This window comes from Haliotis rufescens, unplaced genomic scaffold (genome assembly GCF_023055435.1).
Source record: "Haliotis rufescens isolate VD_foot unplaced genomic scaffold, xgHalRufe1.0.p SCAF_20, whole genome shotgun sequence".
NCBI lineage: Eukaryota > Metazoa > Mollusca > Gastropoda > Lepetellida > Haliotidae > Haliotis > Haliotis rufescens.
The window spans coordinates 15,568,336-15,580,390 of NW_025963891.1; the positions used below are offsets into that span (position 1 = coordinate 15,568,336).

Genomic DNA, 12,055 nt, shown 5'->3' on the forward strand with positions numbered 1-12,055 from the left:
TCAATGTCTTGGTCAAGTTCTTATAAGAGACTACACAATAATATTTTAAGAGCATTCTGTTTGCTGATAACTAATCCAAAACTTTTCTCCCTTCAGGTTCAGCTAAGTTGTTCTGTGGACGCACAGGCCTTTTTCGCCATCGACGCAAGCACCTGCTTACTACGAGTTTCCCAAGCTCTTTCGGGCGATCTTAGCAAGGCTACTGAATACACCGTAAGTATAGTATGAGGTTGAAGCATACAGAGTATCGGCAGTGATTTGTTTTAGCTCTTCCACTTCTTTCACACAAACGTCCGTATATTTTCCAATTATTATTAATTATTATTATTTTTATTATTATTATCATTATTATTATTATTATTTCATCAGATTTTCGTGACTGCTACTGAGATGACAACCAGCAACCGCCAGTTCGCCACGGCAAGCGTGCAAGTGACAGTCCTCCGTGACCTGTACCCCCCTCAGTTCAACAACCTCCCCGCCACCATAGACGTGAACGAGGATCTCGCTGTCAACGGGACCATCTTCACCGCAGACGCCTACGACAGGGACATCCAAGGAACCATGAAGTATGAGCTTATAGGGGTCTTCCCAGCCAAGAGCTTCTTCGAGATCGACCCTTCTTCTGGTGCCATCGTCCTCAGGAACAGTCTGCTCTCAGACACGCTTGGCCGCACAGCGTACACGGTAAGTCCCTGTCCTATACCCAGCACGGAAATTTTCAACAGGTTGCCAGAGACAATTTCTCGTACAACAGAACAGGTAATGACGTCTGATGTTATATTTATTGATTCATTTCTTTAATTTAGGCCCGGGTACAGATTTACGACACCGCACGACCGGACAATCGCACCCAGGCAGATCTCAGCATAAGGGTCGTGAGGAACTCCAATGGTCCCATCTTCTCTTCAACAAGATACGAAGCATCCGTGGCAGAGAACTTCCCCTTGTATCAGTCCCTGGTCCAGGTCGGCGCTAGTGATGCTGACGGGGTAAGACTTCAAGTGCTATTCGCCATGGTGTTATTAATTAAAATCAAAGAAGAATATTCATCCATCTTCATGGTCAACCATTTTTTAAATGACAAACATTTACTATTTAGCTAGAATTCTTTTAATGACAAACGTTCTGATGTATAATTGTTATGATTTCCAGGACAAGCTTACATACACCCATCTTGGCACTGCTGAGGAACAGAAACTGTTCTATCTGAATCCAGACAGTGGGGTTATCTCCCTTGGCTCATCTCTTCAAACCACCACCAAGAATCAATTTGTGGTACGTTTATACCCCCATCTATTAGCACGTCAGAAACCTTAAATGTTACAAATAATATTTACTAAATTAAATGTGATAAGTGGTATTTGGATTTTACCTAAAACTGACAAATCACATTAACTTAATCTGAGTTCCATTATGACTAAGTGGAACAAAATTTAGGTAAAGAAAATACAGCTAGGATCAACTTAATCTGATTTTCTTTACATTTCTAGTTCGAAGTAGAGGCCTCAGACAATCGTGTGTCCAGCATTGCCAGAGTGAACAGTGTCACCGTGGCTATTACTGTACAAAGAGACAGTGGTCCCCCACGGTTCCTCAACGCCCCATACGTCTTGGACGTCCCCATCCGACAGCCGGTCAACTCTAGCGTGGTCATCGTCATCGCTCGGGACCCTGACGCCAAGGGTCTGATGAGGTACCGACTGGACGGTATCGACCCCGGCACTCAATACTTCTCCATCAGTGAGATCACTGGCAACATCATGGTCAAGCAAGAGTTGACTCTCAACACCGATGTCTATGCTAAATATACGGTGAGCTGCATATCTTACGATAACAAATATCCTTTGCAGCTGAATTTTCGGTATTTTAACAGTTATGATGTCAAACATCTAGTAATCAAAGTCACGATTCATTATAAATCAATAAAAAAAATTATAAATCGTTACTATAGCAATTTTTTAACTTTGTTTAATTGTATTTTTGTATTTTCACAGCTATTGGTATCGGCATATGACACCAGCAGCCCCGAGATTGTCATAACAGAGCCAGTTCAGATTAGAGTATTAAGGAACCTGTATTCCCCAGTGTTTGTGAACAAGTCATACACGCAAACTATCTACGACTTCAAGCCTGTGGGATCAAACGTGCTGCAAGTCACTGCCATTGATGATGACATAACGGTAAGACAACCTTTGAAAACATATCTCGGCCAATATCTAAATGCAATATAACTTACTTAACATAGGGAACCGTCAGCGTAATTCCTAATGAAATTATACACCCATTCGTTTTGCCATGGATGATGTAATCCGTCATAAGTTTGCCTAGTTTTGATGTTCTTGTATTGTGTTTATTCAGGCTCCGGAAAATACCTTCACATATGATATAGACAACAATTCGCCAGCCAACGAGTTCTTCTCAGTTGATCCTTTCAGTGGTATTATAAGAATCACAAAGGAACTGTCACAGAGCACCGCCTCTTCCTATTTGGTAAGTAGAATTTAATTCTGATAAAAAATACTGTATAATTTTTTGTCATAAGATTCAATCATACGCACATTTTTTGTTGGTGCCTAGTATTCATACTGAAATATTTCTATAAGGCACACCGACCCGATTTAGCGAATCCCCACTCTGGATTTTTGTTGGGAGAACAAGCAGTTTAAAAGAATGCACGTTGACACTTTGTATTTTTCTTTACAGTTTAATGTGATTGCTCGTGATCTGGGCGCCTACAGTCGATCTGATACGGCTACTGCTACAGTTATTATCCAGCGAAACAGTGGACGTCCAGTGTTCATTGACCCCGGTCAGTACGACGTCACCGTGTCCGAGACCATGTCCGTGCTGTCACCTATCCTACAGGTGGCAGCTGTGGACAGCGACTCTGCTGACACGCCCAATGGCCAGATCGTCTACACACTCATCGGTCCATCGGGGGCTCAGCGATTGTTTGAGGTTGACATGATGACTGGGAATGTCACTGCTAGGGTCTCCCTCACTACAGCTGCCAATGATACCTACAGGGTAAGAAAATATCGCGATGGATTACAACGACAAAGGATTTTATCAATCTTCAAAATAGTAAAAAATATTGTTTAAATTTGACATATATATTTTTAAATTGATGTTCTAACGGAGTCGGGGCGGTCGGGTAGCCTAGTGGTTAAAGCGTTCGCTCGTCACGCCGAAAACCCGGGTTCGATTTCCGACGTAGTACAATGTGTGAAACCCATTTCTGATGTCCCCCGCCGTGATGTTGCTGGAATATTGCTAAAAGCTGCGTAAAGCCATACTCACTCACTCACTCTAACGGAGTCTATTTTTTCCCATTACAGCTCACTGTTCGTGCCAGCGATCGAGGCACACCAACTCAGAGCTCAGAGGTAACCGTGGTCATCCGAATCCGTCGCGAAGGAACCCCGTTCTTCCAACAAGCAGAGTACATCGTCAGTCTGACTGAAAACACGGCCGTAGACACCACCGTGATTGACTTGAACGCCACAGACCCCCTTGACGTAAGTTGTTAATGCCCTGCTCCAACACCAATTTACAACAGACATGACTTAATACAGAAATGCTATTTCCCGACATCCATACGTAAACTATCAGATACTATAAGAACTGTTACGATTCATATTGATATTGTCTATTTCAGAATAAGTTGATCTATGAGATCAATGGTGATGGAATGGCATCTACATTATTCCGCATCAATCCAGAAACTGGTCTACTGAGCGTGGCCCAGCCGTTCAAGACAGACACTCAAGAGTCGTATGTTATTCGTGTGCGTGCCTACAGACAGACGGACGCTGCTATCTTCGCCACAGTGATTGTGAGAGTGGTCATTACAAGAAACACCAATGCCCCACGGTTCCTCCATAATGACCTAGTGTTTAATGTGGCGGAGAACTATCCTCTGGGCGTTTCATTGGGTCGACTGAATGCTACTGATAAGGATACCGTAAGTACATGGCTGCACATTCATCCACTTCTCTCTGGTATTTGTCTAATTAGAAATTGAATACATTTAATTAATTTTATTTTGAAAATTAGAAAAAAATATCGGAAAAAAATTAAACAACTTATTTTAGTTATTTGATCGTTTATTTCAGGGTAATAATGGTAGAATAACGTACACCATCGACGCCCAGAACTCCATACCGCTGTACGTGCGCGACTTCTTCTACGTTAGCCCCACAACAGGTGCTCTGTCGGTAACAAAGAGCCTCCAAGAGGACGACAACCAACCCCTGAGTTATATTCTCAGTATCCTGGCAACAGACAATGGCTTCCCAACTAAATTCGCAGCGGTTCAGGTGGCAATTAACGTTGTGAGGAATCGGAATGGTCCTACTTTCTCCGATGACGTGTATCAGATTAATATCGATGAGAATGTTTCTCTCGGAACCAGCCTCCTCCAAGTACAGGCACCAGATGCTGATGGTGTAAGTGTGATAATTCATCATCATCAGATGCAGTTTTCTCTCTTCTTCATCATCATCAGATTAAAATTAACTGGTTTTCAATCATAGTTATCAAGTTCAAAACATTTAACTGTTTTTGTATCGGTTGAGGCACTGAATATATTTCACCTAAACAGTGCTTAAAAGCATTTAATTCAATATGTGCATCATTGTCAATTTCCCTTTCAAAGTGTTTTGTCAAACGTGTTTTATAGATGTTGCTGACACGTCTAATGTCATGATGTTTCAATTGCAGGACCGAGTGACGTATACTCTTCTGTCAGCAATGCCCACTTCCCTGTACTTTAACGTCGACGAGAGTACAGGCGTGCTCAGTGTTGCCGCCTCTTTCCTGATTGACAACACAGCTAAATACATCGTAAGTTTCGCTATCAAATCGTAAAACAGAACTAAAAACCCTTTTCCAGAAATCAAACTCGATATCTGATTGCGACATGTTTGTGAGAGCCAAATATGATTGTGGGTTGTCATCGACAGAAACTACTTCCAACTATTGACAGATGTTGGAATGTCATGGTGTAATTAACTTTTGGGAATTATCTTTCATATTAAAAGTGAGAAATAACCACAAACAAATTATATTCCAGATGACAGTGAGCGCCCACGACTACCCAGGTGAAGGCGCCCTGCCCCGCAGCAGTGAGGCTACAGTGATCGTCAACGTGCGACGCAATCCTAACACCCCTTTGTTTATCCAGTCATCGTACAACATCACCATCTCCGAGTACACGGCAGTGCAGGCTGTCATAGCAACTATCAGGGCTACAGATGCTGATCCCGGTGACGTGAGTTGGCTTTGATCGTTATAAGGATTAGTATTAAATCATTGTAACAACAACTATGTCACGAAACAAATTGATAGTCTTTTGTCTTCTCTTCAGTTTAATATAATTCATCTAACGAGAAGAAGAAGAAGAAGAAGAAGAAGAACAAGAACAACAACAACAACAACAACAAATAAATAAATAAATAAATAAATAAATAAATAAATAAATAAATAAATAAATAATATTCTGCAAATAATAATGATAATAATTTTGTCTTCCAGACGCCTAGCGGCCAGCTAGTGTACAGAATCACCAGCGTTACGTTCCCCGGCTTCCAGAGCAACACCCTCCCAAATAACTACGACTTCTTCATCATCAGCCCCACCTCAGCTGACATATACCTGGCCCAGACTCTCAGCAAATACGGTGTCCCAGACACGTTCTATGTAAGTGGCATCCTAACGTGGAAATATGTCCAAAATGGCAGCAAATTGAAAATACAGCTTCCACATCAGATACGATGTTAAAGACTGCAGCGATATCATTCCGTTTCACACAAACATAAATAATAAATAATAATCTCTTCTCTCCAGATTACTATTGAAGCTGCCGACAGAGCCTTGCCGCCTAAGACCTCTACAGCTCAGCTCGAGGTCCACATTCTCCGCAACATAAACACCCCTCTCTTCACGTCCACAAGCTATAGTGCCAGTATTGAGGATACTTCGGTGGTTGGGAGATCTCTGTTCACCGTCACCGCTGTTGATGCTGATAAGGATGTACCTCTTAATCAAAATGTGAGTTCATTTTATTATTGATACATTTATAACGTCTGCAATTCATTGTGAGATGTTAAACAATTCATATCATGTCCCAGTAAATAATGAGTGGATTGATTTTTAAAGACATATAAAATGTCACTGAATGTTCAAACAGATAATCCAATTTTCTACATTTCAGACCCCCAACGCAAAATTCGATTACATTGTTGACCCTGTATACACCGAAGCCGTCCGGTACTTCGACGTCACTTCCGACGGCATCGTGAACATCAGGAACCCCCTCATATCTGTCGATGTTACATCGTTCTTCGTAAGTATAAAACCTGACTCGGGGATATCTTAAGTTGGCGTGAACTCAATTATCAAAGGGGTTAGACATTATTTTAAATGAATCTTATTCCTAAAAAGAATCTTATTGCCATCGTTCTTGTGATTTTTATTTCATACGGATATTGAGGATGTTTTTTTCCTTTTCAGTTTTACATTATTGCTATTGACAAGAGTTGGCGTCCTCTGAGTAGCCGAGTCCCAGCTCGCGTAAACGTCACCCGCATCAGCACCGGACCCAGGATCCTCGGCTTTACTGCCCCTATTCATTAGTAAGTCTCTTTAAGGGCCCTTCATTATTCAATTGATGTCATAAAGCTCAACTCGGGTTTTATTGGTGTCAAGTCAATATACTCAAAATGTAAATCCTTCCTTTTCAAATGATCCCATTAAAATTTTCATTTAACTTTTATTTGCTAGTTCGTTTTTGTCGAATGTCTTATCAAAGAGCAAAGAGAATAAAATTCGGATTGTTAATGGTTAATAACTTCTGTTTTATCTGTTTCAGCGTTGTGATACCAGAGAACTCGGATGGGGATGGCAACCGCGTCAAATCATTGATAGTACTGGACACAGAGAATCAAGACATTGATCTCAACGTGGAGTGTCGCATCGTCACCATTAACGGGAATGCTGAATTTGGAGGAAGTAAGTGTTAAAAGACTTCAGTAGTGAGTGCGTCAGTATGGTTTTATGCCGCCTTTAGCATTATTCAAGCAATTGGGCTTCACACATTGTACCCATGTTGGGAATCGAACCCGGGTCTCAGGCGTGACGAGCGAACCCATTAACCACCAGACTACCCGGCCGCCCCAAAAGACTTCAGTAACACCATTCCAGAAACTTATCACAGAAAAACAGAAGCTTTGAGACATAATAATGAATGATCAATTTAGTGAAAGTTTTATTACTACTTAGTTATATATTATATTATTCTCTGTTTTCCCATTGTTACATATTAAATTATTCTCTGTTTTCCCATTGTAGCTATATTCAGTGTTCGCACAACCCGAGACGGGAAGAACTGCGAGTTATACATGATTGGGAACTTGGACCGAGAGCAGGGAGGCCTTTACAACATTACCGTGGGAGTACGTCACCAGTCCACCATAAGCAAACGATCGATCAACAACGCAGGTACGTCAGCACATACGTCTTCCTCAATTGTATTATGGCACCACCTTTCTCCCATAGTTGTCTAACTAAAATTAAATTAAATTAAAACTCGATTAATACAACTCAATTTAACAGTTTCCTAGTTGAAGTCCCCTTTAATTGATGTTCTGTTATTTATTGCAGTCTACAACACATGGGAGTACACCAACATATTGGTGTCGGTGACGGACGTCAATGACAACGCTCCATCCTTCCACTTTCCCGTGTATCCCGTCGCTAGCCTGCAGGCGTACGTGACGGCTATAAGTATAGCCGCTCCCCCCAACAGCAGAGTCACACAAGTGCAGGTATGTTTCACGCACCACTGTATCTATAACATAGGAACTTTGGTAAGCCGGAAAATCCTTTCTTTTAGTTCTTTTGATATTCTATTTAAAGATAATATAAGTAATGTGTTTCTATAGTACCTTTTTTTAATCAAATGTATGTTTTTCTAAACCAAAATTTTCTGAATCCCGTCTTTGTTTTCGGTATGGTTTAGATATTTATAATAAATCATAATGACCACATGTCCAAAATAGTAACGCACTGCTTTCCTCACCAGGCCTCTGATCCAGACTTGGGTACGAACGGGATGGTGTCCTATTCACTTGGTCCTGTCCCAGGGCTGTTTAATGAGGTGCCATTCTACATCAACTATGGCGGGGAAATCTATACCACAAAGGACTTCTCCCACGAAGAGGCTTTCCCCCGCCAGTTTGTGTTCAAGGTCACGGCTAAGGACAACGCCATGACGTCAGAACCGCTACAGTCGGAATCAAACGTTTACGTAAGTAAACACATTGGGTTATTAAGATAGCGTTTTATAGTGTTGTTGTCTTGACAACCATCGCTATGTCCATTATATCACATTCCATAATGTAAATAATCTTCAAAATTAATGCTTTGAATTCAAAATCATTCTGTAAGCGAATATTTGGTATTCAGATGTCGGATATATAGTTGTTGTACAAGGCTGTATGTCTTAATGAATTAAGGCTATCTTTTACAGGTAAACCTCATTGAAGACAAGAACCGGTTTATTCTTGTGTTGACGAGCACCCCTCCGGAAAAGGTCATCCCAAGGATCGAGTTCTACAGACAAACACTTCAAAATGTCACTGGACGTATTATTATTATCGAGAAAATCCAAGGCCGCCTGTTTACAGCAGTAGGGGCCAGCCTATTGGACCTGGACATCACTGGGTAGGATGATACTCCTCTCTTCCGTCTCCTCTTGTTTGTTTCCAAAGGGAAAGATCAATATAACTAGTTATCAAATAAGCAGTAACACATGCATCTTACCTTGACTTATTCAAAGATGTACGAGTGTCTAATCAGGTCATTGTTGTTTTCAGAACGGATATCACATTCGTAGTAGTCAACGGCGACAGTTTCCGTCTTGAAGAAAACACTGATATGGACATGTGAGTATTACATTTCTTGCGATAGTGAGTGAGTTGGATTTAACGCCGCTTTTAACAGTATTCCAGTGATATCGCGGCGTGTCAGCTTAATGTGGGAGGAAAACCCGAAGTGATGCAGGTCTCAGACGTTTACCACGAGTACGGGTATGGTGCTGACAGACCTAGAAACATAATCAGGGCGAACTGGGATTCGAACCCACAATCATGGGTTTCTGGCATGCCCAAGGGACGCAACTCTGCACAGCGAATCGCGGCGCCTTAGACGACTGGGCCACCCGTGCCCCCTTCTTGTGATAGCCATTCGTAAGCACATGCTGATGGTTTAGTCGAAGTCGTACCATAGTCTCTGCTTTTTTAATTATTTTTTTTATGATTAAGCAAAGGGTTGTGTCGCTTATGTTTACAGGGTATTCTATTTCGAGGCATATTTTCATTAAATATGAACTATTTCCTCCTAACACAAAGCGGAACTGGCACTACAAGTAATATATATTGAGGGCAATTAACATTCATTGTGAATAGAAATGTGCGGTGGGGGCACATGTTCACAATCAACGCACAATTGACAACATTATTATTCATTTACAGCATTACATCGGAAAGCGATCAATCCAAGGCCATCTTGTCACGTGTGAAACAATCTGCTCTACGGATAGGCAGCTTCGTCTCCATGATCCGCAAACCATACGAAGCTAACATGATGTCGCGCAGTTCGGCATTTTTAGGCGGTGGTGCGATACAGGTTACCAAGTCCTACGTATGGTGGATGAACGACCCCTGGGCAGCGTTTGTGGCTCTCGCCGGCATCATCATCGTCCTCAGCATCGTTGGAATCATCATTCTGCTTAATCTATGGTCAAGGTTAGTAAAGAACACAACACAGAATACACTTTTATAGTCTAACAATGTGATCTACGAACATTTACGGTGATGTGTATATTTTAAACAAACGAATCACTGAATATATTCTGGGGCGGTGGGGTAGCCCAGTGGTTAAAGCGTTCGCTCGTCACGCCAAAGACCCGGCCAAATTCCCCATATGGGTACAATGTGTGAAGCACATTTCTGGTGTCCCCCGCCGTGATATTGCTGGAATATTGCTAAAAGCGGTGTAAAACAATACTCACTCACTGAATATATTCTGATGTTTTCACAGACTGTGTGTGTCTCCAAATATGTCGAAACAGATGTATTATGAATATTTGAAGAATAGTTTACAGTAATGTTTCTATCTGTCCAGGTACACCAACTATTTGCATCGGGTCAGGATCTACCACACCAACTTCACCAACCCCGATTTCACAGAACCACCCAGCTTCCTCAGAGAATATGAAACCCAGGTAAATGGATAACACTTACATATTCAAATTACAACTACTATTAACTATTTACAGCACATGCAGCGAATGTGTATGATTCATTAACACATGCTCAGAATCGTACGACCCACTCTGCTGTAAGCAGAGATATCTTATGACTATGAAAGGGTTTTGTCGCTTTCACGTATTTGAAATATCACCTGTCGTTCGTTGTTGGCAGTATTTTATAAAGAATGGAATTGAATGCAAATGAGAGCAACATTACTATTTATGTATATACTATTTATGTATAAAATTGATTCAATTTCAGTAAAATTAACAAATTTGTTGGGAAGATTCATTATTGTGTCACACAAATGAATGATTGTAGCGTTACCATGGATACGTGTTGATCATGTACTTTATTCTTCCAACAGAGTCTCAACATGTATGTCCCCCCTGACGAGACGGTGCAGGAGCTTGGCGAGATTAACATGAACTTTGACGCAGACACCCCCCGACCTCCAGGCACACACGGAAGAGGTTCAACACGCAATCCTATTTACCAAAGGTGAAAAAACGTGAACCATTTGATTTATTAAAGGTTTGGTTCCCATCTGTGAACTGGGCGTGGGATTATTCTGTGTGTTTGTTTATTACCCCCCAAAAAGTTTGTGTATTTAAAAAACAAAATTTCGTCTTACGTTCGTAACATATATATAATATATCTGTTTTATGTTTCAGTCCCCGTGAACACCAAACTGGCTTCATAGAAGGAACTACCTTTTTGTAAAAGGAGACTGGCCTACTCGACTTGATGCACTTCACAGCTCGGAGACAACCCATATTATGAGTCCTCTAATCAAAGAAATGTGTTGTATGTTTTGCACATAAAAAAACATTGGTGTTGAAAACACAATAGTCGTAATCAGATGTATTGATGTACAAATCATATTTGTAGATATGTACAAATGTATATAAGATTGAAATATTACAAATGATATTGATGTATATAGAGGGGCATACTGTCTCGAGAGTTATTTTTTCCATTGCCAAATGAAATCCTTTTGTATATTTATACACATGTCTTTTTATACACCGCTATTTAATAAAAAAATCTTTAATATAAACATGCGTTGTGTTGATATTGATTAGGCGGATGTTATACTTTACTACGACATTAATAGGAACAGTCTCACAAAGGATAAAGATATCGTATTGCACTGGGCAACCTTTCAAGCAACATAACAGAGGCTTGGTGAATAGTCGAGTGGTTTATGGTATGCGCAACGATCCAGCCGACGGGGTGCGATGACATGAAACCGATCTTGTTGTCGCCTCTTTCGTTTTGTGTTTGTTTGTTAACGCCGCACTCAGCAATATTCCAGCGGCGCCCTGTAAACAATCGAATCTGGACAAGACAATCCAGTGATTGACATCATGAGCATCGATCCACGCAACTGGGATACGATGGCTTGCATCAACCAAGTCAGCAAGCCTGACCACCCGATCCCTTTAGTCGCCTTGCACGACAAGCAAAGTCGCCATTTAGGGCAAGCATGGGTTGCTGAAGACCTACTCTACCCCGGATCTTCACCGGTCTCTCTGATCTTTACGCGGACATAGATGTTTATTGTATCTATTCAATGCCAATATTAAACTCCAACGCCAGAGAACAACACAATTATATGAGTGGATTACTCAACATCAATTCAATTCAATTTCTTAATTAACTCAAACCACCAGCCTGTGGTATATAAGCAACATAATAACATACATATATACAAAAATACAATGTGATCAAATGTC

The 12,055-nt window shown here is 41.1% G+C and overlaps 2 protein-coding genes across 2 annotated transcripts in view; both read left to right on the forward strand.

The window, feature by feature from the left end:
• The window catches only part of LOC125371610 (protocadherin Fat 4-like), a 35,708-nt gene extending 35,480 nt beyond the window's left edge, over positions 1-228 (forward strand). Inside the window, exon 96 of the mRNA XM_048401027.1 lies at positions 97-228. Within this exon, the coding sequence (XP_048256984.1) occupies positions 97-228 (132 nt within the window). The remainder of the gene's footprint in view (positions 1-96) is intronic.
• LOC124133517 (protocadherin Fat 1-like) lies at positions 103-11,376 on the forward strand. The gene is made up of 27 exons (XM_046497927.2): positions 103-213; positions 370-687; positions 810-992; positions 1,156-1,278; positions 1,494-1,814; positions 1,998-2,183; positions 2,362-2,493; positions 2,707-3,030; positions 3,342-3,521; positions 3,662-3,967; positions 4,119-4,451; positions 4,726-4,848; positions 5,078-5,275; positions 5,539-5,703; positions 5,851-6,054; positions 6,218-6,349; positions 6,517-6,638; positions 6,875-7,014; positions 7,354-7,503; positions 7,666-7,829; positions 8,087-8,311; positions 8,534-8,727; positions 8,880-8,948; positions 9,537-9,809; positions 10,189-10,288; positions 10,684-10,817; positions 10,991-11,376. The coding sequence occupies exons 2-27, from the start codon at positions 391-393 to the stop codon at positions 11,037-11,039; spliced, it is 4,827 nt and encodes a 1,608-aa protein (XP_046353883.2). The 5' UTR covers positions 103-213; positions 370-390; the 3' UTR covers positions 11,040-11,376.
• The last annotated feature ends 679 nt before the right edge of the window (positions 11,377-12,055 follow it).

What these genes read in the sequence shown, in the direction of transcription:
- LOC124133517 (XM_046497927.2), top strand. Translation starts at nt 391, where the DNA reads ATGACAACCAGCAACCGCCAGTTCGCCACGGCAAGCGTGCAAGTGACA. An exon ending in GCAGAGTCACACAAGTGCAG is followed by an intron (nt 7,830 to 8,086) that starts GTATGTTTCACG and finishes TTTCCTCACCAG; the next exon opens with GCCTCTGATCCAGACTTGGG. An exon ending in AGTCGGAATCAAACGTTTAC is followed by an intron (nt 8,312 to 8,533) that starts GTAAGTAAACAC and finishes TATCTTTTACAG; the next exon opens with GTAAACCTCATTGAAGACAA.